This window comes from Camelina sativa, chromosome 17 (assembly GCF_000633955.1).
Source record: "Camelina sativa cultivar DH55 chromosome 17, Cs, whole genome shotgun sequence".
Classification (NCBI taxonomy): domain Eukaryota; kingdom Viridiplantae; phylum Streptophyta; class Magnoliopsida; order Brassicales; family Brassicaceae; genus Camelina; species Camelina sativa.
Genome location: NC_025701.1, coordinates 22703781 through 22722448, shown reverse-complemented (window position 1 = coordinate 22722448; position 18668 = coordinate 22703781). Strand labels below are relative to the sequence as shown.

The following is an 18668-nucleotide window of genomic DNA, read 5'->3' as shown; positions in this document are numbered from 1 at the left end:
TTTTCTGATGTTTCTGTCCAGTTTTGCTATAAGTCGTTTTTGGTTGTGTGGCTTGTTGTAGGGCGTTTCTGGGCTGTTTCAGACGTTAGGAGGGTCTCAACTGGTTGTATTGGTTGTTATAATCAGTTGATAAGGTGAGTGCATGACCATGGCTTATCTAAGCCTGAGAATCCTTTGTTTGCTTGATTTGTTGTGTTTTGTGGTGTTGTTCTTGCTTGTGGTGGTTGTGTTATGGTTATTATAGGTTCCTGAGGTTTTTGGGAGAGTTTGGGACAGATTGTAGGCGGATTGGAACAGAGGTTCATCGTTCGGATTCGTGCAGTTCGCGTCTGTGAAGGGAGTGTCGATCGACACCAGTTAGGTGTCGGTCGACACCATGTTTGGCCAGTGTCGATCGACACCTCTTTGGTGTCGGTCGACACCAAGTTTCTTGTTTCGTGATTTTCCTAGTTTGTTTGTGTTTGGTTGTCAGTTGTTAAGCATTGGTTTCTCAGTTGCTTGTGTGTATAGCCCAGTAGATGGGAGGATTGCCTCACTAAGTATTTGTTATAATACTTACGCATCTCAATTGTTGTTTGTGGTGTGCAGATTTGTGTTGTGGAATCATGGCGATGAGGAGGAGGATGATCTAGAGTCTCGTTTGTGTGTTATTGGATTGTTGGATATGTATTGATGGTGTAATGGTTTTGTATGGTTGGTATGTTTCCGCTGTGTGTAATGGTTGTTATTGGTTTAATGAGGAGTCGTGGTTTGGATTGGTTTAATTTAGTAGTATAGGCTGCATAATTGTTTATATTGTATTTAATTATTAAAAAAAAAAAAGTCAGGTTGTTTCAACTTCTCTATCACGAATTATTGTTTGACCATTCAACACATTGCTGATATTTGAAGCCATATTGATAGAATATGAAAGATCCACACCATCTCCTTGTGGGAAATCAGAAACGTCAGCTTGAGTGTATCCATCTCGTTCATTTTCAACAATCATATTGTGGAGTATGATACACGCCTTCATAATCAATCCCACTTTGTCTTTATCCATAAAAGACATGGATTTTTAATTACGGTGAATATAGCTTGTAGGACACCAAAAGCACACTCAATATCTTTTCGGGCGCTTTCTTCGCGTTCAGCAAATAAAGATGCTTTTGGACTTTGTGGTAGTGGTATGGATTGAATAAAAGTTAGCCATTTCGGATAAACACCGTCTGTCAGATAGTAAGTCAAATTGTACTCTCTGGCGTTAACATAGTAGGTAACTTGTTGAGCTTGACCATAAAGTATATCATCAAAGACGGGAGATCGATCAAGAACATTAATATCGTTAAAAGTACCTGGAGATCCAAAAAAGGCGTGCCATATCCAGAGATCATATGACGCGACCGCCTCTAAAACAATTGTTGGTTTGCCGGATCCTCGTGTATACATGCCTTTCCAAGCTGTTGGGAAATTCTTCCAAACCCAATGCATACAGTCGATGCTTCCAACCATCCCAGGAAATCCACGTTCTTCTGCAACATATAGTAATCTTTGAAGATCCTCTGGTGTGGGTCTTCTTAGATATTCATCGCCAAAGAAATTGATAACTCCACTGACAAATGTTGCAAACATTTACGAGCAGTTGTTTCACCAAGTCGGTTGGTTGAAATGTTGTTTCCTTGTCTCCTTAACTGTGACTTGCTTGAGCTCAACAAAAAGAAACTCACAAAACAAGAAACAAGAAATGGTTTTAGTAATGAAACTAATTGTGTTAAAACATCCATTAAAGCATAAATACAAGTAAATGAGTCTTAATACCAACTGTGTAAAGACATCCATTAAAGACACAATAACCAACAACCAACTCAATCCGATAGAGTGAAGTACACAGAATGATTATGAACCACAGAGGCTGGTTTACAGAGTTTGAATAGAAACAAGAATCAATACAACCATACAAAGTCCGATACATATCCAAAAACTCATAATACTCATAAAGCACTCGGACTATTACATAGATCAACTCATAACACTCATAAAACAAACACAAACTCTCGGAATCAACCAACCATCTAACCAAATACAGAGTTCAACACTCTGACTAATCGGATCATATGCATCATTTCTCACTTTTTCATTTACTTCCAAACAGACTTATATGGACTCAAAACCCATTAAATTTAAACAAAAACGAATCCTATATCCATGATTTAGAAACATACAAAACAAACAATTGATGAAACTCTTCTTATTCGCAAATAAAACCGGCATACAAACAAAATATATAAATAAATTAGGATTGAGTCATTTTTCAAAGAAACAATCAACAATTACTCGACGTGCAAGAGCATTTACCTATAACAATCGAAGTGCTTGAATCTTCCCCAAATATTAGGGATTCAACTACCGACACCAAATCGACAGATCGATCTTCACTGGAATCAAATGCCGTCTGCTTCATCGGAACCAAATCGACGGCGAATCCATGGAGAATCAGATGTGGGAATCAATTGGAAGAGAAGAAAGAAGGAACGTAGCGATTTTGTCGACAGAGAGAGTGATAGAAGAGAGAACTCGAAAATGAAAGAGAAAGGCCAACAAAAAATTACCCCATTATTCTCATTTCACCATTCAACCCATTCATATTGCGCCACCTGTCCTAGAAGAAACGTTTCTTTTGCTCCTAAAATTAAAAAAGTTTCTTTCAGTTCTTACATTTTGTTTCATTAATAATTAATTTCTCTAACTAAGAAATTTCTTTAGAAACAACTAAGGATCACCAATGAGAATAGTTTAAGGTGTTAAATGTATTCATGTGGAGTTTTATATCATTAAATATTTTGGTTGGAAGATATAAATCAAGAGTTAAATCACATTTTCAACTTCCAATATGACACATGCATTCTTTTTACTTTATTCTCTTTTCAAGATTTATCATACTTTTAGATTTTTGTACATGCCAATTTTTTTTTATGTAAACATAATATTTATGTGGAAAAGAATAATGATGGGATATGTTAGAAAGGAAAAAAATGACCTGATATAATGAATTGATATAATGAATAGACAAATGATTAAATACAAAAGTTAAATAATTAATGTGATGAATGAAAGATTAATTTAAAGGAAATAAAATAATATATTTCAAATAACACTTTTATAGTTTAAAATATTTTTAAGAAGAAATCAAATTTTTATTTATAGTTTATACTTAATAAGGGTTTTAGCTTTGGCACATGAGCAACAAGGAGTGACGTAATAGAGCTATTGGCACATGAGCACTGAGGAGTGACGTAAGAGGATTTCTATAGGTCTAAGAGCATCTTTATTGGTAAGATACGATCAACGTATCTCAAATAAATAAATAAATGATATTTGTATTTATTACATAATTTTGTTTTTATTTATTTCCAATAAAGACACCAATAAGTAAATGACACATGTGCTTTATTTCCCAGAAAGGTTTCTCATTAACGTCTCTCTTTTGAGAAACTTATCTCTCATTTTCTCTTCTCTCTTCTTTTTATTATTTTTAAATAAGGGTATCTGCATTACATACTCTGAATGGAGGTGCAAAAAGACCAATACAGAAACGGATTGAAATAATCAAATAAAGACAAGATCAGGGACAAATTTGTAAATTTCTAATATTGAGGCTCTCTTGCCTATAAAGTCCACTGATTGATGTTTGAGTGAAAAAATCAACATGCACAACACTCTCTCTCACTCTTTTCTCTGTTTGTGAAATCGCTTTTACTCTTTCATCTGTTTTTTGATGTTTGAAGAGAGTTCATGGATTCTGGAAGGTTTCATGGAGATATTAACTTGGGACGAGCTTCAGATCTTCCTGATGGGTTTCTTAGGAGTCTTGAGACAAACTCATTTCTGAAGAATCAGCGTTACAACACAAGTAATGGTGAGGCACTGGATTTGTGTAAAAAGCTTAACAAAATGGGTATCTCTTGTGACATGAGTATGTGGAGCAGACCTGAAGAGCAGTTCCGGGTCGACCCGGGTGATTTTGTGTTTAGACCTAGAGCTGTTCATGAGTTTTCTAGGTTCGACGACCAGAATCTGAGTGAAGCTTCCTCTGCTCGCCAAGGCTTTCCGCAAAACAAAAACTTGCATGGAGTCTCTTCTCAAGCAGAGCTTAGATTTCTTGGATCTCAAGATTCCTTTAAAGTTTCTCAAACCCTAGCCACTATGGAAGGTTCTACAGCATCCTATCCAGTGGAGAGTACTCTGTTTAACGGAAGGAGAAGATATTTAAAGGAAGATAAGCCAAAGATGACGACTGGTTTGCCTCCTAGTCTTGCGTCCATGGTTATGAGTTACGGATCTGTGTACTTAATGGCCAAGGATCATATTGGTAGTCGAATTCTGCCGAAATTGGATGATCAAGTAGCGTTTCTTGATTGCCACGTTATATTTCTTGAAATCATTGACCATGTCACTGAACTCTCTAAGGATCCATTTGGAAACTACTTCGTTCAGAAAATATTAGAAGTTTGTGATGAAGACCTTAGAACACTGATTGTGAGAGTGTTGACCTTAAAACCAGTGGAGTTCATCAAGATCTGTCTCAATACTTATGGGTACGTACGCTTTCTTCTCTTTAGTCTATTTTTGTTGCTAATATAGTAAACGTAATTAACAGTCGTTTATATATGTCACAACTCTGGCTAATCCGTTTTTGAATTGAAACAGAACAAGGGTTATACAGAAGTTAATTGAAACTATGAAAACAAGACAGCAAATTGCATTAGTGAAGTCTGGTCTCAAACCGGGCTTCCTCCCCCTAGTTAAAGATCTGAATGGAAGCCATGTCATTCGGAGTTGTTTGCAATTTCTGGGCCCTAACGACAACAAGGTTTAATTTATCTCCATCTGCTGTTTCTTACTTAAAACTTTGATGAGTACGTAAAACATATGTCTGATGAATTCTTGTGAAATTTGGTGTCACTTTGTGTTGGAAGCAGCTACAAAGTATTGTGCTGAGATTACGACTCATCTCCACGGATGTTGTGTGCTTCAGTGTTGCCTTTCAAACTCTGTTGGACCGCAACGTGAGAGACTCATCGCTGAGATAAATTCAAATCTACTGTTTGGGTAAATTCAAATCTACTGTAGACTCAAAAAAGCTACTCATGATGAAATTGGTATGTTCTCTCTTTATGGTTTGTGGAAATGGGCAGGAACTATGTGGTACAATGTTAGAGATATGATTAGATATGATTAAATTTGATAGGATTTGTATTAATGTCTTGATATTCCATATCTCTGTATTAGGAAACCTCTGTAAATACGCTAAACCTAGAGGCTCCTCTACTACTCTCTGTATATAATGGCCTCTCTGTAACTCTTGTAAGATATACGACATACAGCTTCTACATGGTATCAGAGCAGGTTCCGATACCTAAAATTTTTCATTTTTCTCGGCCTCCATCTATTCTCTTCTCTTTCTCCTATTTTGTCCCTCTCTGTCTTATCATCATCTCTGTCTTGTCTCTGTGTCATGGCCGCTGAAACTGTCGATTCCTCTCAACCGCTGCTCCACATCAACATGAGCAATGTCTCCAAACTCACTTCTCTCAACTATGTTACTTGGAGCCTTCAAATTCAATCCCTGCTCGATGGCTACGACTTAGCTGGTTTCCTTGATGGAAGCACACCCTGTCCTCCTCCAACTGTCACGACTGATGGTCAAACCACAACAAACCCATACTTCACCAAATGGCGACGCCAAGACAAACTCATCTACAGCAGTATCCTTGGAACACTCTCTTCGACTGTTCAACCGCTTGTCTCCACCACCAAGTCTTCGTCTGAGATGTGGAGATCCATGGCCGACACATATGCCAAACCAAGCCGAGGTCATGTTCAGCAATTTCACCACCAACTGAAATACTTCCCCAAAGGAGACAAATCCATCGATGAGTATATGCAAGGGCTGACTACTCGATTCGACAAACTCGCCCTACTTGGTCAACCGGTCCAGCATGAAGAGAAGATTGACTATATTCTTCAAGGTTTACCTGAAGAGTACAAGTCTGTTGTCGATCAAGTTGAGGGTCGTGATGTTTCCCCCACAATCACTCTTGTTCATGAAAAGTTACTGACCAAGGAAGCTAAACTCCTCTCTGTCTCTGCTACGGTGCCAAGCCATGTTCCTCTCACCGCAAATGTTGCCACCTCTCGTCCTCCTCGCGCCTCCTAATACCGACCAAACAATCGCCACAATCAATCTCACCACCAGCAATACAACTCCTCACCCAAATACGATGGTCGCACAACTCATAGTTATCAAGGGAAGTGCCAGATCTGTGGTGTGTTTGGCCACAGTGCTCGTCGGTGTCCTCAATACTCTCAGCTGTCGTCCACTCCCCAGAATGGTCTCCTCCCAACTCCATTTCGCTCCTGGCAACCACGAGCCAATATCGCTCTCGCTTCTCACCCTACGGCCAGTCCATGGATCATGGACAGCGGTGCTACGCACCACATGACCAATGACCTCAACAACCTAGCGATGCACCAACCATACACGGGGGAAGACTCAGTTCTCATTGGCGATGGCTCCGGACTCTCCATTTCTCATGCTGGTTCACTAACCCTTCCCTCCTCTACTCGACCTTTAAACTTAAACAGTGTTCTCTGTGTCCCTAACCTTCACAAAAATCTCATCTCTGTTTATCGATTGTGCAATGCTAACCAAGTTTCTGTGCATTTCTTTCCTACTTACTTCCAGGTGAAGGATCTCGAGCGAAGGCATCAATTTCATTGGACATGGCTCCTCTCCATCGTTTATCTTTTAGAGCTTGGTTCACGGTATGGGGTTCTGGTGGTATGTGGGTGGATAAGGCTGCGGAGAGATTATATTTGCGATTGGGTTTGGTGATGTTGTTTTTGCGACGTGTACGCATTGGGTGACTGTTAGGGATGATAGGGTTCGGAGGTTGAGGTTGAGGTTGTGGTTCTTCCGCGTTGGGTGGTGGTGATGGTGACAATGGTGGTGATAAAGATGGAGAGGGAGATGGTGACGGTGGTGGTTATGGGGTCGGAGACGGTGTTGGTGTCGGGGATGGCAGTATCGGTTGTGTAGGTGAGTTGGGTTGAGAGTTGGATAATGGGCTTTCATTTTGTGAGCGGACTGGGCCTGTGGGCTTGAAGTGGAAGAGTTGTTATTTTGTTGATTGTGGGAAGACAATGTCGTTTCTGTAGCATTCTTTGAGCCATCATTAGACACTGACGGTGACAACGACGACGATGGTTGCTCAGGCAGGTGACGTTCACAACTCGTGGGACCCGACGAAGGCGGCAGTACGAGTTAGATATGATAGGATTTGTATTAATGTCTTGATATTCCATATCTCTGTATTAGAAAAACCTTTGTAATTACGCTAAACCTAGAGGCTCCTCTACTACTCTCTGTATATTATGGCCTCTCTGGAACTCTTATAAGATATACGAAATACAGCTTCTACATACAATGCCTAATAGAGCAACAAGAGTCTCCAGTGAAGTTGCTGGATCAGTTTAAAACGCATTACGTCGGGCTAGCGTCTCAGAAGTTTAGTAGCCATGTGATAGAGAAGTGTCTAATTAAGTATCCAGAGAGCCGAGCTGAGATTGTCAACGAGCTCCTCTCTTTTCCAAAATTTGAAGATCTTCTACAGGATCCATATGAAAACTATGTGATCCAAAAAGCTCTCTCTGTAACCATGGTAAATCCAATATCATACATATTTTATACAACCAAAAAGCTTCCAATATGTCACATCGGTAAAGAATCACATTACCCCACGCGCCCCACGCGCCCCACGCGCCCCACGCGCCCCACGCGCCCCTTTTTTCTCTCTGCAAAGGCGATAAAAAACGCGATCCAATTCCTTCTCCCTTCACCTTCGCCGATCTCGGCATAGGCTCCCTCCGGCCACCATGGCCAAAATCAAACCCAAAAAGAAACCCCCTCGGGTAATCCCCACTGGATCCCCAACTTCTAGTCACTCCTCGGAGAGGCCCTTAACCCCGCCTGTGTCTTCTGTCGCAGCCAGTAGCTCCTCCTTTCCTCCCGCCAAGACGTTACCTGAGCACTTGCAAAGCTTGGCTAACACAGACACTACCGCTCCCTTGCTCACAGAAATCTCACCATCTCCTGTAGCAACTACAGCGAACCCTAATTCTGTACGGACTCCACCGGTGGCGGCCACTGCAGTTTCTACAGCGGCTGATAAACCACAACAGCCTCTCACGGAGAGCCCCCTCCCAACCACTCTTCTGAGTGCTCCGGTGCAAACCAAACCCGACTTCCCATGGAAAAATTTGGTCAACGGTAGTTCCCTCAAATTGGAGAAGAAAGGTACGCCTTTTACTCTTGATTCAGGTGAAGCCTGTGTTACTATCTCAAATTCGGTGATAGAGAAGAATAAAAAGGCCTGGGATAGCTTTATTCTTGGTCAATTTTATGACGAAACTCCACCACGAGGTGCAGTTCAGGCCATTGTCAATGGTATATGGAGTCACCAAAAAAGAGACATTACCGCCTCAAAGATGGAGGGTAACTCCTATCTCTTCAGAGTCCCCTGTCCGAATGTGAGGAGACGTATCCTTAGTCAATGCCTTTGGCAAATCGATGGACAAACAATGTTTGTCGCCAAATGGTATCCAGAAATCACCCCTTCGAAACCTGAACTCACCATGGTCCCTGTTTGGTTGGATTTCGAGGGTGTACCGCTGGAATTCTTCTACAGAGAAGGGCTTGAGCACATCGCAGGGTTGGTGGGTCATCCTATTTGCCTCCATCCTCACACTGAAAATCTAACAAACATAGAAGTTGCTAGAGTCTACACCGTCATTGACCCCAGGAAACCCATTCCTGAAGCTGTGAATGCCAGATTTGAATCGGGACAAACAAAACGTATCAAAGTCTCCAGTCCTTGGCTCCCTTCTCTTTGCTCCCACTGCAAGCAGATAGGGCACAACATCACACGCTGCTCAAAAGCCCCGGTTACCTGCACTGTCTGCAATTCTGTTAAGCATCCCACGTCCCTCTGCCCTCGTGCGAAAAAGGATCAACAACAGAGCAAACAGCAAGGCAAGAAGCCTATTCCGGAACAGCTTCCAATTGTTGGTCAGCCCAACAAAACAACTCCCACCATCGCCACGCCCCCTGTATCTCCTACTATCTCTAAGGATTCCAGTCGAGGGCTACCAAAGCGTGATCCTCCTGCCCCATCAAAGGTAAACCCCTTGGTAAATGGAGCAAACAAGGCTCTCCTTGCAAATCCCTGTCCACCTTCTCGCCAAGGTCCACTGGTAATTCCCTCTTTGGGTCTCGAAAAAGGTGAAATTTGTGTAGATTTGCGCACAAGCTTATTTACTCAGCCACCTTACCAGAACCCTGACCATGAATGCAACGCGTCCCTCTCAAGTCAAGAGCACCTCTCTGAAGAAGATGATAACCCTGCAGATGAGGATTGTTTCTTGAAAGTGGTGTCCAAGCGAATGATGAGACAACGGTTGAGAAAAGCTAGGGCTGGAGGCCCTTCAAACCTCTAAACCATATCCTCTTTTATGGATATTTTTTGTTGGAATATAAGAGGGTTTAACGACTCAGTAAAGCGGCGTAGCTTCAGGAAATGGATGCATAGTAATCATCCTCTTTTAAGCGGGTTAATAGAAACCCATGTCAGTCTAGAGAATGCGCAGAATATAATCTCGAGTGCCCTTCCTGGCTGGTCTTTTGTCGGTAATTATGAATTCTCTGATTTAGGAAAAATTTGGGTCGTTTGGCACCCATCGGTTAAAGTTTCTATCATCAGCAAGTCACTCCAAATGATAACTTGTCTTGTGCGTTTGCCTTTTGTTGCTAATGAGCTAGTCATCTTTGTGGTTTATGCCTCCAGTGTCAGTAACATTGCTAGGAAGCCACTTTGGGCAGAGTTGCAATCTCTCGCATCCTCTCCATTTATACAAGATAAGCCTTGGTCTGTGCTTGGGGATTTCAACCATATTCTATACCCCCATGAACACTCAAACATGGACCAGCATGCTCAACCCCCCGGTATGTTGGATATCTCTCGTTGTTTCTCTCTCTCTGCTCTCTGTGACCTGCAGTACTGTGGAAACACTTTTACCTGGACAAACAAACAGGATACGGGGTTTGTAGCCAAGAAGCTAGATCGTATAATGGTGAATGATATTTGGCTCTCTCTCTTCCCCTCGTCTTTGGCGGTCTTCGGGGAACCAGGGTTCTCTGACCATAGTCCCTGCTGTCTGTTTCTTGATTCCCATAAACCAAAGAAGAAGATACCATTCAAATTCCTCTCCTTGCTGAATCGGCACCCTGACTTCGCAGGCATTATAAAAGTTTGGTGGGAAGGTCTGAATTTCGACTGCTCAGAAATGTTGAAACTCTCAAAGAAGCTGAAAGAGTTCAAGCCAGTTATCCGAGACTTCAGCAGAGAGAACTACTCAAACTTAGAAAAGAGAGTAAAGGAAGCTTATGACCACCTTCTTGTATGTCAACAGCGTTTGCTCTCTGACCCGTCCCCTTCTCAGGCACTGCAAGAATCTGAAGCTCATAGAGCATGGTGTACCTTGGCTCTTGCTGAAGAATCTTTTCTCAGGCAAAAATCCCGAATCTGTTGGCTAGAAGAGGGTGACAAAAACTCCAGATTCTTCCATCGGGCAGCTCAAGTCAGAAAATCCGGGAATGAGATCATCTTTCTACTTGACGACTTTGGCCAAGTAGTAGACTCCGTTCAGGGAATCAAAGACTTGGCTATTAGCTACTACACGAAGCTTCTGGGTGAGCAGCAAGTTTCCTCCACGACTTCTGCCCAGGAAATAGCCTCTCTGATCCCTCAGCGATGCTCCCCCGAAGCAGCAACACTCCTGCTAGCACCCGTAACCCCTTCAGAAATAAAGGAGGTCGTGTTCTCTCTCCCTAAAATCAAAGCACCAGGCCCAGATGGTTATTGTGTTAAGTTCTTTACGGCGCAGTGGGCAACAGTGGGCAATTCAGCCGTCCAAGCAGTCATGGAATTCTTCCTCTCGGGTAAGCTTTTAAAGCAGTGGAACGCTACACTCCTAACCTTGATCCCAAAGACGCCAAATGCTCAAAGGATCACTGAATTCCGCCCAATAGCCTGTCTGAACACAGTCTACAAGATAGTTTCAAAGATCCTGGCAAAACGACTCAAACAGGTCCTCCCTGAACTAATCTCGAGTAATCAGTCAGCTTCCATACAAGGCAGGCTCCTGGTGGAAAACGTTCTACTAGCAACGGAATTAGTTCAGGGATACAACCAAAAGAACATCTCTCCGCGGGGAATGTTGAAGGTGGATCTGAGGAAAGCTTTTGACTCAGTACACTGGGGGTTTCTCTTTAATACTCTCCATGCTATGAACTTCCCACCTGCTTTCATCTCATTGATTACGCAGTGTGTCACTACTGCAAGCTTCTCCTTATGCATAAATGGCGAGACCTGCGGTTACTTCAAGGGTGAAAAGGGCTTGCGCCAAGGCGACCCCCTTTCCCCCTATTTGTTTGTCCTAGTTATGGAAGTATTTTCACAGATGCTCTCTCTTAACTATGTGAGTGGTTGTATTGGAGTCCATCCTAACGCTAGTGCTCCCCTTGTTTCTCACCTAGCTTTTGCAGATGACATTATGGTTTTCTTTGACGGATCCCCTCGCTCTATTAGCAACATTGATGGGGTTCTCTGCGAGTTTGCAACTCTCTCGGGTCTGGCCATGAACAAGAGCAAAACTGAACTATTTTTTGCTGGTCTGAACCAGGTTGAAACCTCCCAGAATTCTTCTCTTGGTTTCAAGTTGGGTTCACTCCCCATCCGCTACTTACGCCTCCCTCTAATGCACCGGAAGCTCCAGCTAGCCAATTATCAGCCTCTTCTAGACAATCTATCCAGCCGCTTCTCCTCCTGGTCTGCTAGAGCATTATCCTACGCGGGTAGAGCGCAGCTTATTGCCTCGGTGACGTACGGAACCCTAAACTTCTGGATGTCAGCTTTTCTTCTTCCAAAAGGTTGTCTGAAAAGGATCGAAAGTCTTTGCTCTAATTTCCTTTGGAGTGGGGATCCTAACAAATCAGGATCCGCAAAGGTTGCCTGGTCCAGCCTCTGTCGTCCTAAAAGTGAAGGAGGTCTTGGCTTCAGAGACATGCAAGCCTGGAACAAAACGCTATGCCTAAAGTTCATCTGGCGACTGTTCTCGGCGTCGGACTCCGTCTGGGCACAATGGCTGAAGAATACGAAGGTAAAAGACGACATATTCTGGTCCATTGACGCAAAAAAACAAGCATCCTGGACCTGGAAAACTATCCTCAATCTCAGACCCCTTGCCCGCAACTTCATTCGCAGCCACCTTGGGAACGGCGATCATATCAGTTTTTGGTTTGATTGGTGGACTCCCTTTGGCCCTCTAATCGACTTTATAGGGCCTACAGGACCGTCTCAGAGAGGGATACCGTTAACTGCACCAGTCTCCACTGCTTGCTCTGATGTTGGATGGGCTCTTCGACCTGCTCGATCGGCTCAAGCAGAAGAACTCCAAATCCATCTTACCTCAGTCCGTCTCCCGCTTGATCCAACTCCGGATATTCATGTTTGGTGTATTGAATCAGAGGAGCTCGACCAGTTCTCAGCAAAGAAGACTTGGGAAGCCCTGCGACAAAGATCGTCTCCCCAACCGTGGACAGAGCACGTCTAGTTCAAAGGTCATATTCCCCGTCATGCCTTCATCATGTGGTTGATGCACTTGGACATGTTACCAACAAGAGACAGGCTCGCGAGATGGGGAATGCAACTCGATCCACGCTGTTGCTTATGTGGGACGCACTTGGAATCACGAGATCACATCTTCCTCCACTGCGAAATCAGCGAGGTTCTTTGGAGCAAAGTTACCCAACGGTTGGGCTATTCAGCGTTCTCCTTCCACACCTGGCTTGCTTTCTCAGTCTGGCTGGATACCAAAGACTCCATATCCCCCCTCAACCTCCGTCGTCTTGCTGCTCAGGCCACCCTCTACTCTATTTGGCAGGAACGAAACAACAGATATCACAACAACATCTCCACTGACGCTCTTGTTCTCTTCAAGAAGCTAGACCGTCAAATCCGAGATGCCCTCCTAGCAAAGCAACACCGGAAGCAGTTCAAGCAACTTCTCCAAACCTGGCTGGATTATGACTAGCTCTCTACTCATTAAGAGACTCTGATTCGAATTCTCCTTGTTTTTTATTATTTTTTGGCAAGGATTGTTCGCTTGTTTTCACATGTCTGTATTCACTACAGTTATTCATCTACTGAAATTCACATGATTTTCAAAAAAAAAAAGAAAGCTTCCAATAATAGAATTTGAAATGGGTTTTGGGGTTCATTGAAACAGGGACCTGCACGAGCTAGATTGGTGGAGAAAGTTAATCGGTTTGGGAGACTAAAGTCGAATCCTTATTGCAAGAAGATATTCTCCAAAAACATTTTCAAGAAGTGACTTTGATTAGTAACAAAAAAAACTGTTGTTGTTAATTTTGTATTTCAAGATCCGAAACAAAGCGACACTGCCCTCTTCGTTTGTCGTCGGTCTCTTTTTCTTTTGTTTTTTGTAGTGCATGAGGAACAACTTTTGCTAAACCAGAACATCGTACGTGTTAGAATGTGCTTTATGCCATTACTCTTTATGATATACTCGTATAACTTAAGAGACAATGGTTTTCCCCTCTTTCTCTATATATGTTATATGGGTCCAATCAATTTCAATATCAAAGGAACGAGGACATGAGAAGCATTAAGACTAATCACGAAGATGAACTGTAAGTTCTAAAAAGTTTAGTGATACGTTGAAAAAAAAAAATTAGTGATACATTTAATTAAATGATATAGAGAGCTTAAATAGTAAGAAATCTATTGAAAATGATGTTTATTAACTCGAGCTTGTTTTTATATTTTATATAATGATCAAGATTCAAATGTTGTTTTTTTATTTATGGCTAGAAAAAATGATGAAAATGTATATCAAAAGTCTTTTCAAAGTCATCATTATAAAAAAAAAATAAGACTTAAATCAGCTTTTCAATTTCCAGTATGATTTAAACATTATTTTTAGTTTATTTATTCTTCCAAAACTCATTACTATTACTTTAATTTTTTTATACAAACTCATTATTGCACCATTAATTCAAATTCTAAAACTTACATTATCATTCCACAATTCTTACACTACATTCGAGTCCTTATTGTAAGAAGATATTCTCCAAAACATCTTCAATAAGTGACTTTGATTAGTTACAAAAAACAAAAAAAAAAAACAAAAAAAAAACTGTTGTTGTTTATTTTGTATTTCAAGTTCGGAAACAAAGCGACACTGCCCTCTTTGGAGCATGACTAAGAGCATCTTTACTGGGGAATTCTCTCCCAGTTACTCTTATTTTTGGGGCTAAAAAAAAATTAAAAACCCCAACATTCAGTCCATTAAGCAGAGAAACGTTACTACAGGAAGGAATTGAGGAACGGCATAAGTAACGCTATGTGGCATGTTTTGGTTGGTTGCAGGTTTAATTTAAAAAAAAAAAATTTTGTCATTTTCTTTTCCTTCTTTCGCTATCTTCTCTCTTCTCTCTTCTCTCTTCTCTCTCTCGACGGAATCCCTAAAACTCATAGTGATTCACCTCAGCAGAATCCAATTCAGCAGTTCCAGGTTAAATTCAAGGAAATAGAAACTGGTTTCAAGACTTGGCTATCGAAACAATCAATACCAGTGGAAGCCGCCGTAGTCTCAACCATGAGCGGTGTCCAAGGAGCTTTCATTGGTGGTCTCATGGGAACACTTTCTCTCATGCTGGCGTTGACCTTCAAGCCATAGCTTCCACGAAACAAGCTCAGGTTTAATACACTCTCATATATTTATCCACATCTTTCAAAATAAGTTAATGTTGTAATTGAGGTATGAGTGAATTGAGATCTGTAATGAAACGGATTAGAGACAAAGAAGATATTGAATCTGCGTAAGTTTCAATTCCTGTGAGCTGCTTCATTCACTAATATTGTAATCTCTTTGTATTAGATGTCTTGATAAGTTTTTTTGTAATTTGGGATTAGTCTTAAGAGTTTAGTTATCATTAAGAAAAAAATATCGCAAAGCTTGGATTGAGATGCAGGGGATCGGCTTTTAGCTGCTCTGTCCTTGGTTGCACAACTTGGGGCAGAGCTTGCCACGACTTTAGTGATTGTTATCTCAAAGGTGTGTACTATATACCGTTGTTTACACAGGCAGTTTTATATGATGGTTGGTCTTGATATTGGCGAGCATGACTTAGTATTTTACGTGTTTCTCATAGTGGAGATAGAGGTAATTAGTACATAAGCTTAAACTTAGTATGATCACTCATTGCTTTTATGTATGTTAATGCATTGACATCATATAGGGGATTAATATTAGAGAGATGCTTACCGGTGCCAAAATAATGGATGAGGCTACTAGAACAACTTCAGTAAGTCTTACTTGTTGCAGCTTGTTTTAGAACTACCACTTCTTGTTTTGTTGAAGAAGAATTTTACTTGTTGCAGCTTGTTTTAGTAACCATGACTTATTCTATAGCTTATGAATTTCTTTTTTCTTTCAGTTCAAAAATAACCCTGCAGCTCTCTTAGCTATGTGTTGGTACTGGGCTTCAGATGGTGTTGGCTCCAAGTAGATAAGATTTAACGATCTTCCATCGACTTTTCACATCCAAACTATCTCCTGGTATAAGAAATTTGCAGATACATGGCATCCTCTTTGCTGAGAGTTGCAAGTGAGCATAGTTCGGTTGTGGCAGTTATCGGGAAAGGGCATATCAATGGAATCAAGAAGAATTGGAAGCAATCTATAACGGTTTGATGTTGTTTCAACCTCTGAATGAAGGAGCTTAATTTTATTTTGGATTGTGCTTTATTTTCGTTTCATATGGAAACTGCAGATGAATGATCTAATGGAGATACCGAGCGACAAGTCAGTCTTTATGGTAAAGAGGATAATATCATCAGTGGCAATGGTAGTTGCAGGGACAGCTATAGTTTCGGGTATACTTCTTGCAAGAAGAAGGTGAAGAAGATTGTGCTTGGTGAAGAGTTTTTTCTTCATTCTCCTCAGTGCCATACGAAGGAATGATACAAACTCAAAAATAACTTTTACTTTTGTACCTTTGATTGATGAAAATAATAGAGCTTTCTTTCTTTTGGGTTTTTTGAATTTCGAGTTTCTCATATCAATTGAAGTTTGTAAAATTTTATTGTTTTCTATTTTATGTAATAATAAAAAATTAAATAATTGCTTTGTTATTTTAAATAATTAAAGTTTTATAATTAATAAACTCAAATTAAAAAATTATTGTTTAAATGCTTGAGCAACCTTCTTTGGGTTCTCTAATAATAGAGTGATTTTGCTTAAGTTCTTTTAGGATTGCTTTACTTAATTTATGATTATTTATATAATTAATTAATATGAGAGTAACTATAATGGGTTACTCTACTAATGATGGTCTAACAACTTTTGCTAAACCAGTACATCACGTAGTCGTACGTCTTAGTATATTTGCTTTATGCCATTACTCTTTATACATATACGTACTGTACTTAAGAGACCACAATGGTTCTCCCTCTTTCTCTTTTAACATTATTTGATATGATCATTAGATCAAGGAACGAGGACATTAAAAATGAAACATTAGGACTAACTAAGATTCTTAGGACTAACTTTATGTGATATGTCTGAATTTTATGTGAAGTTTAGTGTCAGTTTGTCTTGGAAGCAGCCGCAAAGTATTGTGCTGAGATTGCAACTCATCCCCACGGATGCTGTGTGCTTCAATGTTTCCTTTCAAACTCTGTTGGACAGCAACATGCGAGACTCGTCGCTGAGATATCAAGAGAGTACTTACTTCATCTTTCACAGGATCAGTTCAGGTAATTCAAATCTCGACTGTAAACTCAACAAAAATCTTATTATGAAACTGGTAAGTGGTAACTCTCTTTATGGTCTGTGGAAATGGCCAGGAACTATGTGATGCAGAGCCTAGCTAGTAGTAGTAAAGCAAGAAGTTTCTCCAGTGAAGTTGCTGGTTCAGTTTAGAACGCATTACGTCAAAGCTAGAGACTCACAAGTTTAGTAGCCATGTGACAGAGAAGTGTCGTCTAACTACGTATCTCTTTTCCAAACTTTGAAGATCTTCTGCAGGATCCATACAGGAAGCTACGTGATCCAAAACGCTCTCTCTGTAACCAAGGTAAGTCCAATATCATACATATTTTATACAACTAAAGAGCTTCCAAGAACAGAATTTGAAATGGACTTTTGAGTTGATTGAAACAGGGCACGAGCTAGATTGGTGGAGAAAGTTAATAATAGGTTTGGGAAAACTACATATTGATCAAGCCTGATAAAATAGAATATTATCTTCTATTCCCTCTGTTTCACAAAGAGTGTAATTCTGGAGAAAATTTCTTGTTTCACAAAGAATGTCATTTTACATTTTCAATGAGTGTTTTAATGCTAAATTTTCTTTTTTACCCTTAAACCCAAAGCTATTTTCATTGAATTTTGATCATTAATCACTTAATAAATAGGGGTAAATAAGTATAATTCAAACTTTTCTTAATTTGTGTGAAATGTGTCAAAATAACACTCTTTGTGAAACAGAGGGAGTATTCTATATGGCATGGTAGAATATAGATACGATCGTTTATTCTATATTGAAGATAAAATTGAATACTATATATCGTCTATTTTATACATTTGTGTTGTGTTAAGATAGAATAGCTTCAGACTTGTTTACTATTGTATTACGATAGATTCTCTTTGTAAACATAAAATGTTAAGAGAAGAATATATCTCTCTCATCCTCTCAAATTCCAAATTCGTCACTGTTCATCATATCCTTCATTCTCCATATTTTGTTGTTAATCTCTCAATTCTAAAACTTACTCCATTATCATCCACAATTCTTACACTACAGTCGAGTCCTTATTGCAAGAAGATATTCTCCAAAAACATCTTCAAGACTGACTTTGATTAGTAACAAAAAAAACTGTTGTTGTTAGTTTTGTATTTCAAGTTCGGCAACAAAGGGACCTGACTAACAACTTTTGCTAAACCAGTACATTACGTATTCGTACGTGTTAGTATATTTGCTTTATGCCATAACTCTTTATAATATACTTAAACTTAAGAGACCACAATAGTTCTCCCTCTTTCACTCTTACATTATTTGATATGATCATGATGAGATCGAAGGAACGGGGACATTAGAAATAAAACATTAAGACTAATCAAGAATATGTATTGCAAGTTCCAAAAAGTTGAATGATACATTTAATTAGATGGTATAGAGAAATTAAATAAGAAAAAATCTATTGGAAATGATATCTATCAAACCTAGTTTTTATTTTATTTTAATAGCAAGCTCAAAACATCATGAACAGTTGTTTTTCATTTATGATTAGAAAAAGACTAAAATGTATATTAAAAATCTTTTCAAAATCATCATTATGGGTAAAAGTAAGAGTTTAATTACCTTTTCAACTTCCAATATGATTTAAACATTATTTTAATTAATTTCTTCTTCTAAAAATTATTATTGCTTTTAACTTTTTATACACACTACTATTTCTTTGATTTTAATAGCAATTTTCAAAAAT

The 18668-nt window shown here is 39.9% G+C and overlaps 1 protein-coding gene, 1 long non-coding RNA gene and 1 pseudogene across 4 annotated transcripts; 2 read left to right on the top strand and 1 right to left on the bottom strand.

The window, feature by feature from the left end:
• LOC104759737 lies at nucleotides 824-1611 on the bottom strand. Its single transcript, XM_010482629.1, has 2 exons — nucleotides 1066-1611; nucleotides 824-1009 (listed from the first exon to the last, which is right to left on the bottom strand). Exons 1-2 carry the CDS (start codon nucleotides 1609-1611, stop codon nucleotides 824-826), a joined length of 732 nt encoding a protein of 243 aa, XP_010480931.1.
• LOC104759736 lies at nucleotides 3772-13488 on the top strand (annotated as a pseudogene).
• Nucleotides 14399-16217, top strand: LOC104757872. 3 transcript variants are annotated; one of them, XR_002036134.1, is made up of 4 exons: nucleotides 14399-14876; nucleotides 15264-15484; nucleotides 15617-15867; nucleotides 15953-16217. It is a non-coding gene; the product is annotated as an uncharacterized LOC104757872 (long non-coding RNA). The 3 variants fall into 3 exon arrangements; XR_762550.2 differs by having other exon boundaries at nucleotides 14401-15342; nucleotides 15419-15484; XR_762549.2 differs by having other exon boundaries at nucleotides 14402-15484.

What these genes read in the sequence shown, in the direction of transcription:
- LOC104759737 (XM_010482629.1), bottom strand. Translation starts at nt 1,611, where the DNA reads ATGTTTGCAACATTTGTCAGTGGAGTTATCAATTTCTTTGGCGATGAA. An exon ending in TCCTACAAGCTATATTCACC is followed by an intron (nt 1,010 to 1,065) that starts GTAATTAAAAAT and finishes TTGATTATGAAG; the next exon opens with GCGTGTATCATACTCCACAA.